This window comes from Ochotona curzoniae, unplaced genomic scaffold, assembly GCF_017591425.1.
Source record: "Ochotona curzoniae isolate NIBS_2020 unplaced genomic scaffold, NIBS_Ocur_1.0 contig_2318, whole genome shotgun sequence".
Classification (NCBI taxonomy): Eukaryota; Metazoa; Chordata; class Mammalia; order Lagomorpha; family Ochotonidae; genus Ochotona; species Ochotona curzoniae.
This window is the reverse complement of record NW_024465419.1, coordinates 8,670,641-8,696,423: the sequence shown is the minus strand read 5'-3', so window position 1 is coordinate 8,696,423 and position 25,783 is coordinate 8,670,641. Positions and strand designations below refer to the sequence as shown.

At 40.1% G+C, this 25,783-nt stretch overlaps 1 protein-coding gene across 2 annotated transcripts in view; it reads left to right on the top strand.

Annotated features, from left to right (window-relative positions):
- SPIDR (scaffold protein involved in DNA repair) overlaps nucleotides 1-25,783 on the top strand; it is a 364,582-nt gene that overhangs the window by 104,191 nt on the left and 234,608 nt on the right. Inside the window, exons 6-7 of one of the 2 annotated variants that reach the window (XM_040972593.1) lie at nucleotides 2,355-2,566; nucleotides 6,495-6,595. In XM_040972593.1, the coding sequence (XP_040828527.1) occupies nucleotides 2,355-2,566; nucleotides 6,495-6,595 (313 nt within the window). Of the gene's footprint in view, nucleotides 1-154; nucleotides 171-2,354; nucleotides 2,567-6,494; nucleotides 6,596-25,783 lie in introns of both variants that reach the window. The other variant, XM_040972594.1, reaches the window with a different exon arrangement.

Here is a 25,783-nt window from a genome sequence, read left to right as displayed (position 1 = left end):
CCTTCTGCAGTTTTACCTCTTATCCCTTCTTCTAGACTTTCTTAATCTCCTCATATTCTTAGTCCTTTCATTCCTTCCTCCTGATATATTTCTACTCTCCCTGCCCAATTAATTCTCATTCAGCATTCAGTTGCATGTGGTAAATCCGGGGAAGCAAAGCTTTCCTGACGGTCTTCTGTTACCTCCCTTATTCACTTGTCCCACCTGCTTTTACTACTCCAGTTAGGGGCTCTTGAAGCTCCAGCTTCAAGATAATGTTTCTCCTGAGTCAGTTTTCCCCTGTCCCTGTGAAACAGTATGAATCCTTTTCACAAGTCTCTAGCACCAGGCTCCAGCGGTTTGTTTACTTAATTCTGGGGAGAGGGTTGGTTCTCAATTGCAGGGATGGTTTTGTTTCCCAGGAAACATTTGGCAATGTGTGTAGACATTTTAAATTAGTTAATGTTTAAAGAGGCAGAAGAGAGGGAGAGATAGATACAGAGAGATCTCTTAACTGCTGGTTCACTTCCAAAATGCCCACACTGGCCTGGGAGATGGATGGGGACAGCCCTAAACAGGGAGTTGTGAACTCAGTCCAGGTTTTCATGGGACTGGTAGGGACTCAACTACTTGAGCCATATCTGCTGCTTCCCAGGGTCACATCAGTAGCAAGATGAAACAGAGAGCTGGAGGCAGAAGTCAGAGTCAGGCATTCTGGTATGGAACTCAGGTATCCTTCCCTGGAAACACTGTTGGTTCATGTGACTGGTGGGGTGGGTGCTACTGTCATCCAGTGAGTGCATTCCTTGGATGATGCTGAACGTCCTACAGGGCACAGGATGGCCTCATCACATTGGCCCAAAACCTAATGGTACCAAAAAGGAAAGATCCTGCTCCAGGATAGAATGTGAAGTTTTATCAAGAAATGACATCTTGTAGCAAAGGGAACTAAAAATGGAGTTCTCAATTCCTGTGAGAAACTCTCAGGGTTGAGGAGCTTCATTTTTCGGTCTGTGGCTAATTTTCCATTCTTATGTAGAAGCTACCTTATGGAGAAAACATGTGCCCCAAATGGCTGTTAATGGGCAGGAGCTTTCCTTTTTTTATTTTAGATATACCTAATAGCTGATGACTACCCAAGCTGAGTTTTTTTAGGTGTAGGGATAGGTGATATGTTTTTAAAGACTTGAAAAAGAGTTAACTATATATTCCACAGAAAAGACCAAACATGATTAGTCTTTTTTTAATGCAGAAGAGTAAATAGACACTACCTCCAGCACCAGTTTCCCCTTCAGTGTTTCCATTCATTCACCTGCCACAATGCTGGTCATGCAATCCATGCTGGTTTGTAGAGGGATGGTGTCTGTCCCTCACAGGAGAGCCCTTACTGCATTGTGGATGTACTGAGACAAAGATCCATTCAAATGAGTGTATGGCTTATTACACTTATGAATTAATAGAGTTACTAAATTACATGGATCTGCTAGCACACTAGAAAATTCGAATATTGGAGGAAGGATTGTTTCTGCTACTAGAACCACCTGGGTCTGCATTGTATAACTAGTAATGTGGAGGTAAAATCCTGTCATATACCAGAGGTTTAGTGTACATCTATACAGGCAGAAAACATCACCAGGAAGGTTTTGATTCTTGTCTGCAAGATTGACTAGGTGGTTTGAGTTCTTTCATAATCTAGATCTCAAAAAATATATATATTTTCAGAAGCTTAAATAGGAGAAAAAAGGGAATATTTAGGAAATGCTAGGGAAAAGAGACCTTGACTCATTGTTACAATTTGAAGTTCTTCTCTGTAAGATATTACATTGCAGCTGTGATAAAAAAACATCAAGTTTTCATCTTTACTCTGAGTGATGCCATGGTAATTTAAACGGTTTATTCATAGAGAAGAAATTGTCCTTATGTTTGTTATGTAAAATAGAGACTATTTATTAGCCCCACATTAAAATTCAGAATCAGAAAAAAGATTTTTTTCCCCAACGGATAGAACATAATAGATCAGCATCAGTCTTTCAAGTTATTTTTAATTGTGTTTGGAGACCTCCCACATTTGAGACACGTGTATTTTAGTTAGTGAAAGAAGATTGAAATATTTGTACTGGCCTCAGTGCGACCGGTGAGATATTGACTGTTTCACAATTGGTCTGATATCTTGGTTTCCTGCTTTCTTATGATTCTTTTGTTTTAATTGTTTTTTTTTTTTGGTCAAAATATAGATCTGATCTGTAGATGCTGTATGCAAAACTCTATTTTAAGGACTGTAATTATAAGGGAAGAAAATGGCACACATGTGAAAATGTGGTCTTAGATAAAACATTCTTCATATTTTATTGCATTTCTCTTAATTTTTTTTTCAGCAAAGTTCTGCAGAAATTTTGGAATATTCCTCAGATAGTGAAAAAGAAGATGAATTGGAGAACACACTGTCCATTGATGCAGAGTCTCCCCATAAACAGCAGCTCGATTTGGGATCAGCAAAATCACCAGCACCTGTCTTGTGTACACCCCAGAGACAGACAGCTAAATTTTTCAAGACATCAGAAAATTCAGCGAGGAAGAAATTTTTAAGGTTAAATCATATCTTTTTAAACACTTTTCTTTCAGTTTTTCTCTTTCCTTGAAAACCTAAATATCCAAAATATTAATTTTAAAGTAATTATTTACTTAAAAAGGAAAATGGGCATAATAGAATTGCAACTATGATGAGCAGATATTGAAGTCCTAAATTCTGGAGTTGACATGAGAAATTATTCACTCAGGTTGAGTGCTGATGAATATGAACATGACCAGCTTACACAACTGCTTTCTGGGATATAGATCTGTTTGCCTACCAAATTTTCTTGAATATCTGTGTCTTAGGTGCAGTCTCATCCAGTGGAGACGAGTGAGCTACTGTCTGTTCTTGCTAGCTTGTTATCTGAAGAATAGAAACAAATATAGACCTTGTTAGGTTACTTTTTTCAGTATTGTGACCAAGATAGGCCCAGGCAACACTAGCAAAGGTAAAGAAAAAAGACTGGTGGGCATGAAATAGCCAGAGATTTTATAGAGAGCCGCCATGGAGGAACATCCCTGTCCCAAGAGAGAATCGGTCTGGGCAGCCACAGTGGGCAAAACAGGATGTGTGGAGGAACCTGTAGGGACCTGTCCCAACTTTGTGTCGTACAAGGTCTCTTTGTTCATTAAATATGAGTAAGAGCAAAACAGCTAAACAAAAACCCATTGAAAGATAGAGAACCTGTGGGAAGCAATGCCACTGAAAGAAAAGTAAAAGAGAATTCCAAGGCATAAGGATCTGAGTAGAGGGAGTGGGAGGGTATGGATCTGTTGGAGGTGACTCTGCCTTAAGAAAGGTCTGGCTGATGGCATTTGAGACTGGAAGCTGAGGGTGTGACATGGTGGTACCCATGACTCCTGTGCCGGGGAGTTGGTGTTCCAAGGAGCAGCCTAGAGTGCTGCAGGTCTAAGCTACAGGCTCTCCAAAGGTTACAGAGAATAGGAGAGATAGACTTGGATACAATGAGGAGGGTTCAGCAGAGGTTGAGTTAGTAGGATAATGAATCTGTCTGTGTCCTGGAGAGGAAATGAGGGAGGATAGGAGAGGGGCAACCCGCCCAAAGCTGAGTGCAAGGGAAGAGTGGAAGGAAGAACAGGATGTGGCTATGTCTAGTGGGCTGGGTACAGCAGGGTGAGAAAGTTCATGCATGTTCCCCATATTGTTTTTTCATAAACTAAAGCATAAAGCCTTATACACAGAGTGACTAAGTGGTGACCACAAAAGAGAATTGGTGGTGCTTTGCAGTAGTCACTGGAGAGAAAGGGAAGAATGTTCATTAAAGAGATTAAAATGTATTTGTTGGTGAAGGCAGTGTCATTCAATTATAGAAAGTCACATCTCCAACCCACTCTAGGTCCTACTGTATGCTGAGTACTGTTTCACTTGCAGGAAACATGGCAGTGCGCAGAAGTGACACAGCCTTTGCATGTGTAGCAGACAGTTGAAAAAGAGCCAAGACAAAGTAGTAGTAGTAGTAGTCCTTACATCAGAGGCAAGTAAACTTTGTGGAGACAAAGCAGAAAGTGGTTATAAAGAATGGTCTAGAGTAGGCAGTGGCATTTTAGTTTTATACTGGAATGCTGGAGTGGGCATCTGGCTTAGCACTTAGGATCTGTGCATCCCCTATTAGATTACCTGGGTTTGAGTCTTGGCTCCACTTCTGATTCCAACTTCCTGCTAATGTGTACCAAAGAAGTTAGCAGATGATACCCAATTAACTAGGCCCCTGCCACTCATGTTGGAGACCCAGCTTACCTTGCTGTCTCCCAGTATCATCCTAGACCAACCCTGGGTGTTGCAGGCATGTGAGGTGTAGGCCAGCAGGCAAAGATCTCTGTCTGTCTCTCAAATAACAAATGAATTTAAGAGAAAACCAAGGACACAAGGAAGCCGGTAACGTCCAGCAGCTAGAAAAATTAAACTACCATTTCCCGTAATAAGGCAGAAGACAGTGCAGGGGCTAAGATGGTTTTGGTTTCATTTCTTCAGTGTGAAAGTCATTTTGATTATTTTGAGTATTTTCAGTTTGATGAGTCTCAATGAGAATACAAGTTTGGATTTGGTGGGCAGTTTGGGTGCTGGGGAGGTGGGTTTGTGTGCTTCAGGGTCCAGTTTTACAGCACAAGCTGGGTTGGTATGCCAGGGATAGGATGTAGACTAAGAGGAGAATCTTGCACTTGACTTGGTTAGGTGTAGAGGCAGAGGCTGCTGAAGTGGAATCAAAATGAGAGAGTATAATGTCCTGCAGGATGGCAAGAGGCTTGCCTTAGGAAGAGAGACCACAATGAAGTGGGATGGCTGTGGCTTGGGATGGTCAGTGTGCTGTGTGGAAAAGCCAACTCCATGCAGTGGTCAGACTAGAGATATGCCTAATCCAAGAGAGAAAGAGAATAGCTAAAGACAGTGTCGAGAAAGCTCCTTGGAGGAGTTTTTCTATAAAGGAGGCAGATCCATAGGGTGTTAGTTGGAGGGCGTTCGTTGTAAGAGTCAAGGTGTCATTTTTTTAAGGTGGGATAAATTTCAACTTGTTTATGTGTTGATGGGAAAGGTCTCAGAGATAGAAGGAAACTTCTAAGACATGTGGGCAGAAGACAGTGATGGAGTGCTCTCTGAAATGATAAATAGCATGCACTTAAAATGGTGATGTATAAGGACCCCAAAGTGTGTGCCTGTGACAGGTTGGGTAGAGCCCATACAGGTACCTGGATGGACCTGGTCAGGAGCACAGGTAGTCCATCTCTGGACTGGTGGTAGAGCGAAGTCATGAGGATGCAGGTAGATATTTGTGGCTTGGGAACAAGAGCTATCTGATCACCCTAATGTTAGTGAACAGGAATGTCCTTCATGAGGATGATAGGCAATGATAGGCAAGATGGGGAGGGAGGTATGGAGCTTACAGGGAGAGAGTATGTGACATAGTCACAGTGTATGGATGAGTGAGCTTGGGGAATGCTTGAGGTTGTCTGGTAGGTTAAGCTTCTGTTTGCTTATGGTTTTTGATTGAATTTGAGACTGACCAATCAGTACAGAGTCAACCCTGAGGTTTGAGTATCCTTTCCCCAGACATGGCTCAGTAGTGTCTTTCTATCTCTGTTCCTAAGAAAGTACTGGGGCCGTGGAGCCTGGGGTGGTAGCCTCATGGCTAAAGTCCTTGCCTTGCGTGCACTAGAATCCCATATGTTTGCTGGATCATGTCCCAGTATATGGGCACCGGTTTCCATCCAGCTCCCTGCCTGTGGCCTGGGAGAGCAGTCAGGATGGCCCAAAGGCTTGGAACTCTGCCCCCAAGTGGGAGACCCAGAGGAAGTTCCTGGCTGCTACCTTTGGATCAGCTTAACTTTGACTATTGTGGCCACTTGGGGAGTGAGCCAGTGAGTGGAAGATATTTCTCTCTGTCTCTGACTTTCCAGTAAAAGTACTAAATCCTTAGAAAACAAATGGAAGAAAGGAAGGAAGGGAGGGAGAGACAGAGAAAGTAAGAGTGGAGGGAGGGAGGGAGGAAAGAAGGAAGGAAGGAAGGAAGGAAGAAAGGAAAAGAGAGAGAGAAAGAAAAGAAAAAGAAAAAAAGAAAAAAGAAATGCTGGGCCAGCAGACAACATGAACAATCAGGCAACCCAGGTTTAGGCAATTAACATGTGAACCACAAAAAATTGCAAAGAGAATTAAACTGATACTTAGTCATGATATTTATAAACATATGGTATTCTTAGAATCAGTTTATCAGTCCCTAATTGTAAGAATCAGAAAGCTGAGCTCCCAAGAAAAGTTACACATTGAACTAAAAAAGGTATAGTCTGTAAGAAGGAATTTTAATGTCAAAAAATGTCAAAATTTTGTTTATTTTATCTGTCACTGGTTGGCAAGTATAAAATATAAATGATTTTACAATTATGAAACTTTTCTTTTAAGTAAAAAAAATACATTATAATTCATTAAACAGAGGTGGGCTTGCAGAAAGACTAAGTGGACTGCACAATCGAGAGAGATCTACCATTTCTTTGTGGAGACATCAGCGTGTTCTTTACCAAAGAACACTTTCAGGTAAGGTTTGCTCAGGCATCTGAGATTATAGGTGAAAACAATTACAGGTTATTTTTATGTTAAAATATGTGAAACTAATTCATGATTTCTCAATAATGTAATTTTCCACCAGCATTTATTTTTATTTACCACTGACATCACGACAATGCACATAGTTAATTATATAATTTGATGACTCAGAAGGTAAGTATAAACACAATGAAAACATTACCAAACACTCAGAAGATAAGTAAGTGTAATAACCTAATCCAAATTTGAACAACGAATCTCAGATGACTGCTTATTTGGAGAACCTGTGAAGCTAGCAGCACAATCTTTGCTATCAACCTGTCCATCACCTCCAAAAGTTTCCTTCTGTTCTCTTATTTCATCATTACTGTTCATATTTTTTTAAATAAGAATGCTTAATATGTATGTTCTTAACATTATAAGTATATAATATAACTTAATTAGCTACAGATAGATAGTAAGCTATTTAATCAAATCCAAGACTCATTTGTTTCTTTTTTAATTTTTATTTTATTTTTGATAATTTTTACATATTTGATTAAGGTACAAAGGGTCAAGGGCAAGAGAAAAGTGGATGAGACCACTGTTTTCACATTCTCTTTTTTTCATTACTGGAATGGGGGGATGGGAGAGAGATAAGGGGAGAACCACATCCAGCCTCCCAACCATCCCTGGATCCCCAATGCAGGGCATGCTCTGAGGGTCCTGCTCAATTGCTGTCAATTTCACCACTCCTCTCATGTTGAAACGTCTCCAGAATCTACTGGGCGACACAGTCCACCTTAGAGTCTCCGTTTGCTGAGGTATTCATTGCCAACTCTTTGCTGGAGTTGTTGATTGATTTGTTCTGTCCTTCATCCTCTATTATGGTATCAGGTATCCTTTGCAGGCTCCAGTGTATTGCCATATTCTCCATGTGCATCTGGATATGCTTTCCACTGCTCCATCTAAGCCACTGAGGAGGCCCAGCTCTGACACATGCACTCCATGGTCAGACCATGGAAACTGTAATTCTCTCCATGGTTGGAGTTCTGAGTCCGGTGGTTCACTTGGGAGGATTCCCAAAGACACCTCATCTGAGGTGATCCCAGACCTGGTTCTTGTGTGTGCATGTTAATATAGGTCCGGCCCATTCTGTTGCCCAAATCTACCTATGTGCGCACTGGTAATTGCAATTGCTGGGTCACTTCCATCTCCAGCCCTATCTTCTATTCAAACTAATGAATGTTGCAGTCCAGCCCAGGCTGTCCATTGCACATTTGGCCTTCATGCAAACCAATAGGAGTTGTAGCCTAGTTGGAGTGACCCATAATAACCCCCACTGGGCCTGCTCCCTGCCCTGGTTTCTGTGTTTGTCAACATGTACAGCAAATTGGTCCAATCTGTCCCACATCTCATTCTACTCTTGCACATATCAAGGGGCATTGAAGCCTAGATCAACCAGCCAGCCTCACTTACTAGTCCACGCTGGTGCCAGTGGGTACCATTCTCCATCAAGCCATGCCTACTCCTCAGGACTCATTTGTTTTATACACACAGCTTTGAGTGTTGTCAAATCCCCATACCTGTAACCCCTGATAGCTACCATTCCATTCTCCTCTTTTATTACCAGAGCACTTAGTAAAAAAAAGATAAAAAAGAAAAAGCACCCAACTTCAGAAGGAAAAAGTAAAATTATCTGTTTGCATATAATATATAAACCCTAAACACACACCACACACACATGCACAAAACTAACCAGCCTAATTGCAGGATTCAAAAGTAATTTGAAGTTCTAGTCATTGTTATTTTGATAGTGCTAACTACTGGATTATTTAATTGTTTTTTATTTGAAAGCCAGAGTACATAAAGGGAGACAGAGAGGGAGTCAGAAAAACATCCACTCACTGATTCAGTCCTCAAATGGCCACAACAGCCATGGATAAGTTAATCTGAAGCTGAGAGCCAGAGCTTTTCCCAGTCTCCTACACAGGTGCAAGGTTCCAAGGACTTGGGCTAACCCCTGCTGTTTTTCCAGGCTATAAGCAGGGAGCTGGATTGGAAGTAGAACAGCCAGGACTAGAATCCGCATACCCATAGGGAATAGATGCTGGCACCAAAGACAGAAACGTAGTCCATAATGCCATGGTGCCTGCTGCAGTGAATTGTTTTAAAATTTTAAGAAGCCAATTCCTTTTACAACAGTGTCAGAAGGAATAAAACATATATCAAGAAAATAATTGTGCTCTGGAAACTATGACTTCTTTCTCCCTCTGTTGTGTAGACCTCAGAAATTACTCCAGGAGTGCAGTCTTTTTTTTTTTTTTTCATTTTATGACACAGTTTCATAGGCTTTGGGATTCCCCCAACCCGTCAAAAAAGCCCTCCCCCTGTATTGAATTCCTCCATATTGTTGCAGTAGTACAGTTCATATCCAGTCCTGATTCCTTCATTGCAGGCATGGACCATGTAGAAAATCCAGCATCTTATTGTCCACATAAATTCCACAGTTTCATTGGGAGACCATCCATGGTCTGAAAGTAGAGCTGGCAGAATATCATCCCCTCCAATGAAAAGCCACTACACAACTTAAACAACAGGAAGAAACATGGAAATTTACAGCATCATGAAGTTAATTGACAGGGTATTGAGTGACCAGTATGTTAGAAAATGCAAGTTCTTAACCACATCCTGTGACTACTTCATTGACATCTCAATTTTAATTTATACACAACTGGCTGCTATATACCTTAAAATAGTTATAGGGTACTATTCAGCTGTTTCGTGTCTATTTTCATTTTTATATTTAGCAGTTTATAGTATTGAAGCATAATTTTTACTGAACTTGGCAGATTTTAGGATAGTCCAAACTGGCTTATAACTCTAACAAAGCATATGTTAGCAATTAAGGTGCAGAACAGTTTTAGGTGGGGTGTGTAGAGAAATCTTCAATACCCCACTTAGGAGTAACTTGTTTTCATGTCCTACCTAGTAAGGTATATGTGAGTGCCCACAGACCGTTTCCTGTCTGGTTCTAAGCTTTCCTTATTGGTCTCTTATCTATCTAATCTAATTTGGGGGTGCTCCAGAGCTATCCTGATGGTCATTGCAAGAGAGCGTGGGGATCCAAAGTTGGAACTAAGTAAGGACCAGAGAAAGCTCCTCTTCTGAGTCCCGAAAGAAGTTTACTGTTCTTCTGTTTCTGTGGACTGCTCAGAGCTCCTGGCTATTGTTCTGATGACATTAGATCCTGTGAGGAAGGATCTGGTCTTCTTCCATCCCATGTGGGAGCTCCAATAGGGAATGGATGACCTCAGAGTTCTCGGCCTACGAGGGCACTCCAATTCCCTGTGATCTCCTTGGTGGTTGGGATATAGTCCTTGATGCCCAAACTAATAGTCCTTGGTGAGGATCCGGACGTTTCCAGGGTTGGGATACAAGCTTCCTCCTGTCTTCCAGTGCAGTCTATTCTTACAAGTCTAATGGCATTCCCTAGAGGGCTTCTCCATTCACTTAAAAATTATTGTTGAAGTCTTTGCTCAGACAGTTCTGTAGCCCACCTTTTTTATGCTAAAGCTAAGCCTGTGGCTTTCAGACTTTTCTGAGTGTGGCCCTATCAGAAGAAATGCAGTTTGCATCTTCTATACACATATCTCTGAATCCACATTTGACAAACTGTGTTATCCTTAGTATGTATATCTTTTGTTTTTAGTATAATTTGGTTCTAATTTTGGACCCCTTTACTGAGTAGCAACATGTACTCTGAAGCAGCTACTGTGACTGACTGAAAACTCATGTTTCTGAACAAATTGTGTGATAAAAGAAGCCATTTTGCACATGTGGAACAGCTACCTGTCCTCTGAAATGACACGGTTTTCCATGCCTTCCTGTGTGGTCTCTCCATTAGCAGCTGGGAAAGGAAGAATAAACACAGTCACCAATTCCAAGTTTAACTATACTCACTCTACATAAACATTGGGAATATTCACTTTAGTAGACTCACAGGTGATTTTTTGTCCTGCTAGAATTTAAGAACCATTGTTGTTAGAGTTGAGTTGAACCTCTGTTTCCACCTCCCCAGATTCCTAGTATCCTAGTTAAAACATTCAACCAGTATGTTTTCAACTTTCAAGAGCCTTTTCATTCTTATCTCATGTATTCCTTCCAGAATCCTTTTTCAGCACATATGATCTTACTAGATGAGTTTTTTCCTTATTTTGCTCTTTTTTTCTTTTGAAATAACCACACAGGACACCGATGAGATTGGATTTTACTGTGAATACATATAAATATGACCATCTTCACATCTCAGTTATACAGACCAGCTTTGCAGTGAAGGTTTGGGATAAGCTGGTTAGCAACAGGATGGAAAGCAGGGAATGACTGAAGTATACCAAGTAGCTGGCAAGGATGCTTCCAGAATATGGCCCCTACAGACCTAACTACCATATCTTTGGATCTCCTGGGTGGTGTTCATGCAGCCCATAGGTTTCATTTTCTCTTGCAAAAAGATGGAATATTAATTCTTTGAGGGCTCCTCAAGATCTTCTAGTCTATCCTCTTTGGGGAACTGAGAGTACGTGGCCTAGAGGAGGTAAGTGACTTATGATTATGCAACCAGTTAGAGGAAGAGATAAGGCTAGAACAACCCTCCTAGTTTTCAGTGCTGGGTACTTCAACGCTGCCATACTTTGTTTATGAAAATGATTTTCTCACTCTACCACTTTCTTCTTGATGTTACTATTGAGAAAGTCATATAGTCCACATTGGAAATGTGTGTTAAGTAAAATATCTATCCTGAATTTTGTTGACATAATAGTTTCAACATATTATAAATGTCTTTCAAGTTGGGACACAATTTGGGCAAACTTTAAGTAGGAGCATAAATTTTTAGAAATAATTAAGAGCAGAGCAGATAGGCTCCTGTCCTCTTTCCTCTTTTAACATTATCCTCTTTATTGCAGACATGTATTGTCTACATGGGCAATGATGAAGGCTCTGTGTAACCATTAAATTATTTAGTATGCAAATCAATCCATTAAGATACTGTTTAATTTATTTACTTTCCAGATGATGAAATTGTTGATGGGGTGTATGTTATACATTTGAGCGCTCTTCCAAGATCATGTTCTGTGTCACTAACGCAGTTCTAAGCTTCGCTTATTCATCTGTTGAAGGTAGAGAATGTTAGGATTAAAAACAGAGTAGATTAATGATTCAGCAAAATTAGAAACATTAGTAAAAATGTAGTGTTTTTTCTAGGAAAAGTGGTCTTTAAAATATAGTTGTCTGTCATATTCTTGAGACAACATTAATTTAAGGAGCATAATGCATAGGTTTGAAGGTTGCAGGGTATATATAAATTGTAGATCTGTATTAGATGTCCCACAATCTTTTTATTTTGATAAGGAAGTGGATGGTTGTCTTTTTTTCTTTTTAAGATTTATTTATTTTTATTTGAAAGGCACATTTACAGAGAGAAGGACCAGAGAGAGAGAACTTCCATCCACTGGTTCACTCACCAAATGGCCACAATGGCTGGAACAGACAAAATCCAAAGCCAGGAGCCTTCTCAGGGTTTTCCACATAGGTACATGTGCCCCATGCTTTGGGCCAAACTCTGCTGCTGTCCTAGTCCACAAGCAGGGAGTTGAATTCAAAGTGGAGTGGCCAGGACTGGAACCAGTACCTTTATGAGGTGCTGGTGCTTTCAGGTGGAGGATTAGCCTATGAGCCACCACGCCAAACCTGGTGGTTGTCTTCTTAATCAGTGACGGTAATAAACACTGGAAATTGGTAGATATTACCAAAGTGTCGTCTCACTCCAGTGAACTAACCAAGATGACAAGCCTGGAGTTGAGACAAAATCTTTTGGAATCTTGATAGAAAGGTACAAGTCATATATGCATGAAGGAAGAAAAAGAAGATTGTATAGTTTGGCTCATAATCATCACCAGATAGCTTATTTGGAGTGTTACTTACAATTTTTCCTCACTAAATTTGAGGGTAGAAGATACTAAATTAATTGTCATAAATAAACAAGGCAAAGTAGAGCAAAAAAGTAGAGCCAGAAATTCATCCATTAATGTTTTTTAGAGGTTTTTAATTTTTTGTTTGTTTGTTTTTTGGTTGTTGGGTTTTTTGAGAAAGAGAATGAACTCCCAGGCATTGGTCCAATCCCTAAGTGTTCGCAAAGTGTGAAGTTTTAGGCTGGGCCAAACCTCCAAGCAAACAATTCATTCCAGGTCTACCCTGTGAGGGGCAGGCACAGTTGCATGAACCACCTTGCTGCCTCCCAGGATGCATCTGAGTAGTAAGTTGGAACTGGGCATGGCGCTGAGACCAGTGCTCTGCTGTGGGGTGTGGTATCTCAAGCAGCATTTGAACTGCTTCAGCAGAAGCCTGCCCTTCGTCCTTTAGGTTGGCCATTAGCTATCCTAGTAAAATTTTCTTTTACAAGTCCCAGCATCTTTGAAATTTGGATTTTACTTATTGTATTTTACTGCTTACATTGTCAGTTCCTACCTGTATGTCTTTCAACAAATTGTATCATGCAACAAATTTTATCAGTTTTATTTTGATATAGTCTGTTGTAAGTATATAAAAATGAACATGTATTATTTGGCATTTTAATTACTCTGTGTCTTGGCATAAGAGTTTTTCTTTCACCTGCAAGTGTGGCATCCCATATGGGCACTGGTTCATGTCCTGGCTGCTCCACTTCCCACCTAGCTCCCTGCTTATATATCTTTCAAAAAAATAATAATAGTGTATGCCTCAGGTTTGAAATTGCCTAGAAGTAACTAAGAAGTCCAATAAGCAATAGCATCAGGAAGCACATTTTTGTGGTTGTTCTAGGTATTTAGTATGTCTTTCAGATATGATTAATTATGGTATACAAAGTTAATCTTTGTTTAATTTGAGATCTTTTTAAAACTCTTCCATTTGAAGAATATCATTGAAATAATATATAACTGAGAGGTACCTTTTTCCTGTGTGTTGAATTGAGATTTTTTAAAGTGAATGTTTCCATTGCATCTTTCTGCCTTTTAAAAGAAACTATTCTGAGATAATTGGGTTTTTTAAGATTTATTTATTTATTTTTATTTATCACTATTATTATTATTTATTTATTTATTATTTATTTTTATTTATTTATTATTTTATTTATTTTATTTATTATTTATTTATTTTTAAAAGATTTATTTATTTTTGTTGGAAAGTCAGATATACAGAGAGGAGGAGAGACAGAGAGGAAGATCTTCCGTCCAATGATTCACTCCCCAAGTGACCGCAATGGCAGGTGCTGAGCAGATCCAAAGCCAGGAGCCAGGAACCTCCTCTAGGTCACCCATGTGGGTGCAGGGTCCCAAGGCTTTGGGCCGTCCTCAACTGCTTTCCCAGGCCACAAGCAGGGAGCTGCCGTGATTAGAACCAGTGTTCTTATGGGTTCCTGGTGCGTTCAGGGTAAGGACTTTAGCTGCTAGGCCACACTGCTAGGCCCTATTCTGAAATAATTGTAAATTCTCATCCATTTGGATGTGGACATAAAAAATAATACGAAATGTTCCTTTTTTGTGTTACCACCCTAGCTTCCTTGATATAACATTATCTGATAGAAAACTGCAAAGGCAATTCAACATAAATTCCATTGAATTTGTTCAAGTTTCATTAGTTGTATATACATTTGTTTGTGGGTTGTTTTTTTTTTTTATGTAATTTTTATCAACCATTGCTGTTGTCTGAATATGTGTGTACCTCCTTGCCTTTACTCCAAATGCTTCAGTTGAAACCTAATCCCCAGTATGATTCCAGAGACAGGGCTTTGGAAGAGTAAGTAGGGCATCAGGCTGAAGCCTTTGGAAATGAGGGTAATACTCTTTTACAAGAGGCTACCTAGCTAGCTGGGCAGCTTCTCTGACATATGACGGTCAACACCAAAAGAAAGTTCCAATTCACATGAACCAATGAATCTGGGCCTCAGCAGATGCTTAATCTCCTGGATCCTTGCTGTTGGACTTCACAGCCTCCAGAGCTGTGGGCAATACAACCTGGTGGTGTTTTTTTTTTTTTTTTTGCTGTTCAGTCTATGAGGACAAAGGCTGCCCTGTAAGTCATGTGATGCACCACCATCCCTCACAGGATCCCTCCCACTCCACATTATACCAAGTCATGTCTTCTCGCCCTCCCCCCTAACAACTTGCAACCACAGGTCTGTTTTCCACTGTTTTCTCAACGTTGTCATCCCAAGAAATGTTATTTAGATGGAATAATAGCAGTTTGTAACCTTTAGAGATTGTCCTTTTTCATTCTATACAATTTCCTGGAATCTCCTTCAAGTTGAATCTTTCGTTATTCTCTTTAACTGTGAGCCTATTTCCTTAACTATTCTTGGTGGAAGAATGAAGTGCAGTTGAGCTTGGGCATATAATATGGTGGCAAGAATCAAGTGTGTGGAAGGAGTGCCACACAGGTGGATGTGTTACATAACATAGAGGGGTACTAGGGTGCTGTCGTCTTGGTGCTGGTGCCTGGGAGACCTTGCTTTGTGCTCTCAGTGCTGGTCAACCAAGTGCCTCTCCTCATCTAGTCGGCAGATGGTGCAGTCTGGCCCACTGAAATCAGCTACTGAATCTCCCTAAAAAGAAAAAAAGAGAGAGAGAGAAAGAGAGAGATCCTCACAGAGCTGTCCAACCGGTAGAGCAAAAAATGAGTTAAGTTCAGATTCTTAGGGCTCTGGGTTTTTTGTTTGTTTGTTTGTTTTTGTCCATTTTAAAAGCTACTTCCTCAAGTATTTTTGTACTGAGAAAAATTATGTCCTTATTCTTTCCACTGTGATTTTGCTGATTACCTTCACTGCTTTATTATGTTTGCATAGTCACCTTTTATTACTTGTTGTTCTCTTCAAACTGGTTGTTGCTTTTGTTCAGGTGGTTTTTCCTCTGAAGGAGCAGAAGGTCTTGATGTTTTCTTGTTTCTTGAAAACTAAAGTTTTAAGTTCTGCAGACCCAATATAAGTAAGTAGGCTAATAGAATTCCAATTGCTGTAGATGAAGTAAGCAAGTGATTTCTCCCAATGTGAAGCTGCTCTATGCTAAATTCATTGCTCCTCATTTATCACAGCAGTGTGCGTATGTCCTCAACCCAGTGCTGGGTTAGGGTATTTGTGATACAAAGAAGGATGATTTGGGAGTCAAAGTTGCAGGTCTTTTACAGGCTGACACCTATTAAGCAGGAGACTTTTAAGAGCTAAGCTCACCTCCCTTCGGGACTAGGGAGAGGAGCTTTCTCTGGTCCTTGCTTTGGATTCCCACCCTCTCCTGCAATGACTATCAGGGTTGCCCCGGAGCTCCCCTAAAAAACAAAACAAACAAACAGCAACAAAAAAAATTAGAATAGACAAAGAACAACAAAGAAAGCTTAGAACCAGATAGGAAACGGTCTGCGGGCACTCACATATACCTTACTAGGTAGGACATGAAAACAAGTTACTCCTAAGTGGGGTATTGAAGATTTCTCTGCATACCCCACCTAAAACTGTTCTGCACCTCAATTGTTGACATATGCCTTGTTAGAGTTATAAGCCAGTTTGGACTATCCTAAAATCTGCCAAGTTCAGTAAAAATTATGCTTCAGTACAATAAACTGCTAAATACAAAAATGAAAATAGACAAGACAGCTGAATAGTATCTTACAGCCATTTTAAGTGTATAGCAGCCGGTTGTATGTAAACTAAAATTGAGATGTCAATGAAGTAGTCACAGGATGTGGTTAAGAACTTGCATTTTCTAACATACTGGTCACTTAATACCATGTCAGTTAACTCCATAATGTTGTAAACTGTTGTTGATGTTATGTTATCTCTTTTAATTGGGACAGTATTCTGCCAGCTGTGCTTTTAGACCAGAGATGGTCTTCCCAAGAAGCTGCTGAATCTATCTGGACAATAAGGTGCTGGACTCTATGCATGATACATGCTTGCAATGAAAGAAACAAGACTGGATTTGAACTGTAATACTGCAGTAATATGGCGGATTTCAATACAGGGGGAGGGGAAGGTACGGAGAGGGGGTAGGGGAACCTCAGAGCCTATGGAACAATGTCATAAAATGAAATGCAATTTTAAAAAAGCTAAGCTCACGTATTTTAACTAATTAAAAAGCATCAACATTCCTTTATATTGTAGAAGGCAGCTACCAAACAGCATCCTCATTATCTTTTTCTGCAAAATTCTCATTCACATCAGTTACGCAGAGGAAACTGTAGTGTGTTCCCATTTTTCTAAATTTGTTTTAGATGTGTGAGACAAATATTCTTTTTCCACACTGTAGCTTTGCTGGTGCTTGGGTCTGATGATACAAATAGGGTGGTGGGAAATAAGATCCACAGATCCCAAGTGGAGCAGCGGGGGTGCTTCATGTATTCATTCCGCAGGTTGCCTGGGCTTTGCACCAGGCAGGACATACAATGTGAACAGGCCGAAACTGGTAGCTACACTCAGGGAAATTCTTTCAGTTGATTAAGTAGACAGTAACCAAAAGAAAGGAAATTGGACAGTTGCCATCATCATGGCATATAGAGAGTAAAGCAACTGCCTGAGATGCCAAAATGCCATTTGAGTGCTGGTTGGTGTCCTTGCTGCTGTATTTCCAGTCCAGCCTCCAGATATTGTGCCTAGGAAAGCAGTAGAGGACGACCAAATGCCTGGGCCTCTGCACCCACATAGGACACCTAGAAGAAACTCCTGACTTCTAGTTTCAGCCTCACCCAGCCCTAGCCGTTCAAGCATTTAGGGAATGAGCCAGTAGATATAAGACCTCTCTGTCTCTCCCTCTTCTTCTGTCTCCTCACCTCTCCCTGAGGCTCTGATTTTTAGATAAATAAAGACTTATTTATATATACAAAAGAAAAGAAAAAAATACGACCAGTTGGTGCAGTGAAGTCTAGTGTGATAGCTACACTGTACAGCTAGGCTGTGGAAGTGAACTTCTTAATTATAGTGGATATTTATGGTCTCCCTCCAGTTTCAGACCAAAATATTAAAGTAAGGTGACATGGGACATGCAAGTATTTTATTTTTTCAAGAAAAATTATATTTGACATTTTGAGTTTTCATATTTCAACTCCTTTTCCTCCACAGAATCATTATCACCAAGCATTTGCTTTAGATTATTGAAATTTAATAAGTAGTTTAGTATACATTATATTAAAACAGTGAAAAATCAAAAACATAAGTTAAACCTTTAGTAAGTCTGGAATGGAACAGAATTTTGTTTAGGAGTGTCATCATATGAACACTTGCTTTTATTGAAGTACTATTATCTCAGATACTCTGTTACCACTGCTATTGAAAGAACAGAATAAGCCAATTTCCTAAAATATTACAGCTTTATTCTTTAAAAGGTGAAAAGACAGTATTTTACAATTAAAGGTGTTCTTATAAATCCTGTCAAAGTTTCATTTATTGAAATATGTTTTTGGAAAAATCAGAGGAAACAAAGCCAAACGGAAAAAAGTATTATTTGTTGGGCACTATGAAAGGAAGTAATGTAATGAGTTAACTACTTACAGAATTATTTTATTCACTTTCAAGAGAAATTTAAAGAAATGTTATCATATTCCTTATACTAACAATTTACTAAGATAAAACACTGAGGCCAACATTCCTAGACAGTTCTAATGCTCTCAGACTGACTTGCAGAAGTGTTGGCAATATAATAATGGAAATTTAAGGCAGCAGTTAACAAAGGTTACCGCTGGGAAAGATGTTGGAACAGCTTCTTTTTGAATATGCATTCTTATTAAAAAAAGAAGAAGAAGAAGAAGAAGAAGAAGAAGAAGAAGAAATGCCCAGATGTAATGTTTTCAGGTAGATGTGTGGTGCCGTGCCTGGGTTGCTGAAGAACTACTTCTAACACAGCCTCCTGGGGGAATGCTTCTGGCAGAAAGCCTACAATAGCCTGGTTAACCAGTTTCTGGAGTTCCAGATTCCTAGCTTTAGTTTGCCTAGCTGCAGCTTTTGGGGATGATCCAGTGAATGGAAGCTCTGTCTGACTCTGTGTTTCTGACAGTTCATCGTTCTTTTCTTTAAAAAAAAATTTATTTATATTTATTGGAAAGACAGATCTACAGAGAGGAGAAAGAGAGAAAGATCTTGCATCTGCTGGTTCACTCCCAAGTGGCCACAATGATCAGAGCTGAACTGATCTGAAGCCAGGAGCCAAGAGCTTCTTCCAGGTCTCCCATACAGGTGCAAAGGCCCAAGGCTTTGGGCTGTCCTCTGCTGCTTTCACAGGCCACAAGCAGGGAGCTGGATGGGAAGTAGAGTAGCCGGGATACAAAGTGCCACCCATATAGTATCCTGGCACATAAAAGGTGAGGATTCAGTCACTAGGCTATTTCAGTGGTCCCACTTTATCTTTCTTTATTATTTGTTTTTTATGGTACAGTTCCATAGACTCAGGGATATCTCCTCCCTCCTCCCCCCCACTGATTTCCCGTATGTTATTAAAATAGTATAGAAAACCGTCATAAGCCCATCATTCTGCTATTTAAACACTTTATCTTTCTTTTTTTTTTTTTTTTTTTTTTTTTTTTTTATTGTTGCTTACACTGTATTATGTAGTACAGTTTTATAGGCGCTGGGGATTCCCCCCACCCCTCCCCATACCCCTCCCCCCATGGTGGATTCCTCCACCTTGCTGCATAACCATAGTTCAAGTTCAGTTGAGATTCATTGCTTGAAAACACATGCCTAGCATAAAGTTCAGCGTCTTATTGTCCAGATAAGTTCAGTGGCCTCCTGGGGAGACCTTCTATGGTCTGAAGATAGGTCTAACAGAGTAAAGATCCGGTCGGTTAAAAGCCCCAACAAGGCCTCAGTTTCAATATACAACATTATGGAATTAATTGACATAGTAATGGGTAAACAATATGTTAAGAATAATGCGAGTTCCATTCTTCGAAACATCTGGGTTGAGACAGTATCAATGACAGGTTCAAAAAATAACAAACTACCAAACAAAAAATTACAGGTTAAATCAAGGCAAACATGTGGTATCTAATCTTTTGGGATTCACTCATTTCCCTTAGCATTATAGTTTCCAGTTGTGCCCATTTAGCCACAAAGAACTGCATTTTGTTTTTTTTAATAGCTGCGTAGTATTCCATGGAGTAGATGAACCAAAGCTTTCTTATCCAATCTTCTGCTGATGGGCATTTCGGTCTTTCAAATAAATGAATCTTTATAACACATGTGCATGTATGCACACAATGTTTTTGCAGTTAAAGAAAAAGGAAGTTGCTTTCAGTTAAAGTAAAATAAAAAGTTTGGTATACAGGTAAGATGCAAATGGACATACTCACATTTTACAGTAGAGTACCTGATATGAATTCCATCTATCCATCTCATCTACTTACAATCCAGGCTTTCCTCTAATGCACACCCTGGGAGATGGTAGGTGATAGCTCAAGTACTTGAATTCCTGCCTCCCACGAAGGAGACCCCGATTGATTTCTGGATTCCTGGCATCATCTCTATAAGTTTAGCCCATCTTTGGCTGTTGCAGGCATTTGGAGAGTAAACTAGCAGATGTAGGATCTCTTTGTCTCACTGCCTTTCAAATAAAAATAAATATCTTTTTTTTTTAAGGAAGGGAAGCAAGTGTGAAATGATAGATAACACTCTTGGCTTTCACTTATGTACTACAGCTTTGTTAGGAAGTTAAACATTCAATAATGAGGCAGGTTTTTCCTGGGAGGTGGTATTCGGAATGAACAGTATAGTTGTCTTTTTTGTCTTTGGGCATCATTCGTGTTAAACACACTGAAAGTCTTGGTATTGTGATCTTTAGTGCTCCTAATTACCACCTCAGCCCTCCTCGTCATCAGTGTGACCCTCAGGTGGGCCTGGTGGATGAGGTTGGGGGCAGCCATGGCCCTGAGGCCACTCGGCAGCTAGATCTTGGAGCTGCTTCTGATGATGTCTGTTGGTGCCCCCTAACTGTTTCAGCTCATTGGACAGGAGTTGTTGGCCTCTTTGGAGACCTGCAGCCAGATGTCTGGCTCATATGTGCTTTCTGTGAGGCTGTTGAGGCCTTGAAATGGAGTCCATGGTGGAAAGCCATATGTAGCTGGGCAAGGAGGAAGGAACATCAGAGCCTGTGTTTCTACACAAAGTCAGCAGGCAGGTGAAGGCAGAATTTTGTGTAGACATAGGAACATTTAAAGATTTCACTCACTACCTTATGCAGTATTTTCCTATAGGAAATGGTAGGCTAATAATTTCTATCAGAGCAAGTTAATTGGAAAGACAAAATCATCTATTTAATTGAAAAAAATAGCTGTTTGGATTTACTCCTATCATTGTGTATTTAACCCCAGGAAACAGGTATATGGCCAGCTATTCATTTAGGATAACCAGTTTCTGATGTTTTATGCCTTTAAAGTCTTTGGTTTATGTAAGGACATGGAGGATTTTTTTTCCATAGTGTGACACATTTCAGAGAAATTTATGTTAATTTAGATTTAAAACATGGGAAAGTGGCATGAGTTGGAAGAAGACTTTTTCAAACCCCTTAAAATGTTTGAATTTTCTCAAACATTTTTTTTGCTGCCTTATGTACCACCCTTGTTTGAATTGCAGGAATCCTCCTTGTGACCTCAGTGTGGGTCAGCTCTGATTTGGCTGGAAAGGGGTGTTAGTTTCAGTTCCTTTTCTTACTTCCCCTTTCCTCTGGGGTCAGGGGAGCTGACTCTGGATCATCTCCAGCTTCCTCCGAGCCAATAAAACCAGAAAGCCAATTGCAGTGCTCAAGCTTTGTTTTTCCTCTTCTTTTATACCCTTAGCCTTGCTTCAGTGTAGTAGAGGTATTTAATATGACACTCTGTTATCACAGGCCAGAAGAATTCACCTGAATACTCTTGGCTGAGCTACAGAAGTCAGACGGAAAATGTGGTGTTAATTTGTGCACTGTTAGAGGCATGGTTTTATGCCCCAAGTATACTTTGCAGTGATGTTTTAAGTGTGAATGAGCAGAAAAGGGTTCATGTTTCACTTTCATAATATCAAAATACTTAATTCTATTTACTGGATTGTATTTAAAATATTTTATTAAAAATAAATGAAGGTGTGCTTAATATCACACATAGCTTTCTATCAAGTCAATGTGTCTGCCATGCTATGGATATGTGAAAATACTGCAAAGTTGGCCCATTCTAAATATAATGTATTGATGTAGTATGCAAGATGTTTCCCATTGAATTAATGTATATGACTTGATAAATGAAAATTCCCTTGTCAGATTATATTGATGTAAATGATGAAAATTATCCATATGCTGAAAACTCTGTGTTTGGCCTTCAGAAGGTATTGTTATTGGCACGACAGCATTTTCTTTGGCTTGCTCAACAAATTGTCATTCCTTCTCTCGAGCCTAGTTGAGTTTCATATTGATATTTGTGCTGTGAAATCTTGTGAATGTCATCATAACCTTTCTACCAATCTAGTGTTCCTGGCTTCTTCAGTTCATTGTAGATTTTCCACTTGGGATCCTGTTGTCTGAAGAAGTCTGGATGCACACGTCCAGACTTGATTTCTCCTCATCTTCCAGAGTAGATTGCCGAGAGGCGAGTGAGTCAACAAGCCAGGTGGCCTTGTGCTGGCCAGCCTATGCAATAAGAATCTTCCAGTCTGGTCATGATCTAAGAATGGATTGCTGCTTATCTAAATGCTGTACTTATTATGTGTTAGTAAATTCATTTTTGCCTATAGGAAATAAAATTTCTTTTAAGTTGAAAGACAGTGGAAACTGCTTTTTGCATCATGACAGGAATGTGAATGTGTAAAGTAACTTGCACCCCATGTCAACTCCTCTTCGACCCACCAGGGTACAGCTCCCCAGAGTACTCCTTCCTGGCACTGGGCGTGGAACCACTGGCTGCTCCTCCCCAGTGTCTTCAGTAGCAACACTTCTCCCTGGTTGGCCACCTCCTGTGTTCATTTTTCTTCTCTGTTCTGCGTTCACTCCTTGTGTGCTGCTTCAACACGGCTCCTAGGCCTGGATCCCCTCTTGTCTAATTTCCCTTTGTGATAGATCAATGAACATGCTTACCTCCCCATGGCCTGCCAGGCCTGACCTGTGATGTCTCCTGGCCCAGGTCCAGGTGCACCTGCACCCAAGTTCCTCCACCCTTGCCTTGCTATTACTCTAGCATCTTTGAGCCTTCTCTTGCCTTTTTTTTTTCAGGTTCTGATGACGACACGTCTGAGTAACCTGTCTCTTAAGTCAGATGCCTTCCTTTATTCCTGCCATTACCTAAGTCCAGGGCCCTATTCCCTTATGCCTGGATGATTTTGTCAGTCTCCATCTACCTACTACCCAGCCTTTCCTCATTCCCAGCTTATCAGTGTCGTCATCCCAAGAGAGAAGTCTGATAGTTACCCCCTACTTTAAAGAATTTCCATTGAGTGCCTCAAGTCCTTGGAGTAAGTGTCCATCATCGTGGAGCTTTATTCTGACACACTTCCTCAGCCCGTTGGCTTAATCTCATTCCTTACTACCCCCTGTTTGTGTGGCGTAAACATGCATACAACACTTAGCACTTCTTACTGAAACAGGCTGTGTTTTTTTACAAAAGGTTAGACTCTTATGTCCAACATACTCTTCTTAATGTTTTGCTTGTAATTATTCTTCAAGTATTCTGTGGCACTGAAATTACACAAAAATGTAATTACTGTGCTACTTACTACAAAGATGTATCATGAACCATGCCAGGTAACTCAGGAAAGCAGTGGTGAATTTTAAAATATTACAGGACCCCAGAGTGTGGAAGCTGTCCCAGGCAGGTGTTTATTCTGATCCCAACTCTTTGTGACTGCAGGCCCATGTGCGCTGCTTCTCTGTGCCTAAGTTTCTTTCCTGGGAACAGGTGACTTTGTTAAACCCTGAGTTATCTGCTTTTACAATTCCATGTTACTGTTTTACCTTGTTTTACACATTACTCCCACTGGAGGTTGTCCTCAAAGTGTTCCTGGCTTTCAGAGTCCTTAGAGATGCATGTGGCTCTAAGGGAAGCATGTGGCTTCCTTTGTCATTTTGCAGCTCTGCAGCGCACAGATCTCTCACCAGATTGCTGCCTTCCAGCAGTGGTCGCTTTATAAGGGTCACTTCTTTTTGTTTGTTACAGTACCTCAGACCAAGGCTAAAACTTCTCATGTTGGCAGCTGTGAATTTTCCATGCTCCGATTCAGACAGGCACTGCTTTGTCTCATTGTCTGTCCTACCCGTTTCTACCCAAATAAAGGGACCTACCTGGTGAGTTAGAAGCTGTTCATTAGAATATTAGAGTAAATTGAAGGATTGATGTTGGATTAGTAGGCAGGATAAAGAAGCAGTTAGGACACCTGCATTTTTCTGCTCATGTCAGTGCACAGATCATAGTGCATTGCCTCACAGCAGAGATGCTGCTCTGTGTGGGTATGCTTGTGCTTCTGGTGTTCATCAAGACTGTTTAGAGGAGGTGGGTGAGAGGGACAGAGCAACCACCCATAATTGGCTAACTTGCTATTTTAAGATTGAGTTCCTGAAATTCTTCCCAACACACTCATTTATTTCTCAGTTGATGCTACATTTATAAAAATAGAGACACTTAAATATCTGTTTCTGTAGGCCTTTTATGTATGTAGAACTTTTACATATGCCCTTTTAGAATTATTTGCTGTGCATTTTTTGATACCATTTTATTCCTATTTTCTGAATCATCTAAAGTGAGATGAAATAAGGTATTTTAAATAGAGAAGACTTCCCTAAAACACTTGCTTTCTTGCTGTTCAGAGTGGAGGGTAGCCAGTCATTGTGTCACTGTGCACTCCAAGCTGTCCTGTTAAAGTGACATGCCCCCTGTGCTGTTGGCTCCAGCAGCCATGGCCACCTCCCACCTTCTCACTGATACTCCTCTCTTTGCACTGCATGCACAAAGTTCTCTGCTGTATTTTTTTTCTTTTAATAAGGTATATCTTCTTCCTCTCAGATTAGAGTCTTACTCTTATGTACTCACTTATCCTTAATTATTTCCTAAGAGACCCCTGGCACAAATAAAACAGCACCAGGATTGGAACTTTCACATAGGTGTTTTGGGGGACACCCTCAGTCCCTACATCTCCCTGTTGTCTGGTTTAATCTTGCTGAGAGAGCTACTGTTCCTAAAGCCATTATATGCTTTCCTCCTTACTTGAATTTCTTTAGTAGTGGGAGCTTCCCGTTGTCCATTTCACTCTGTACAGGACAGTACAGGTTACCCTTGCATAGCATGTCTCTGTCAGGGTCCAGTGGTAAGCAACACTGTGACACCATGATCTCCCAGGAGACCGAGTACCTGGTTAAGTGGTGGTGGTGTTCATCCCTACGCACTGTGATCAACTTTGTTCTCGCCTGGTCAGTCTTGTCTAGTAGGGTTTCTTTCTTTCCTAAGAGCTGGGTTTCAGATTTCTGTTTCATGCTTAGAATTATTGTGGCATTTGAAGAAAAATATTTTAAACTGGGTGAAAAGGCAAAAAAATGTGGAATCAAGAAGTGAAAGCACAATTGTTTACAGTTTAGTAAGTAGTTGTGGTTAAGAAATGTGTCTGTTCATCATTGCCAGATGACTTAAAATTTTATGGGGGAACGTAAATTTTAAATAAAAAGTAATTATACTGTTTATAGAGTAAAGATGTGAATTTCTCTGTAATTTGTCTTTTAGGTATCACAGGCAAGATTTTCTGCTTTAGAGCCTTTTGAATTTTTTTCCAAAAACATCAATGAAATTAATCTAATGGTAGCTTATATTTGATCAGTACTATTAGTAATTCAGTCATTGACCTAGCAAAGCTGAATATGCACTGTTGCTTGTCACTGCAACGTGTTTAGAAATCATTGATTAAATTGGGAGTAGCTGTAATTTCTCAAAGTAAGACAGTATAATTATAAATAAATGTAAGTCAGCAGTTAGTGTGTGTTGATGGAAAAGTGGTACAAACCAAACAGTAAATAGATGAAACATTGGAATTTGATTTTGAAATGTATTGTTTATTTTTCTCTTTGGAGTATCATTTGAGTCATAGTTCCATTTGCATTTCCTGGGTACATGTGAACTGACATGGAGATAAAGGGGAGGCAGATTGGAAACATCCTTGTTGACAGTGAGATCAATCCTGGAAAC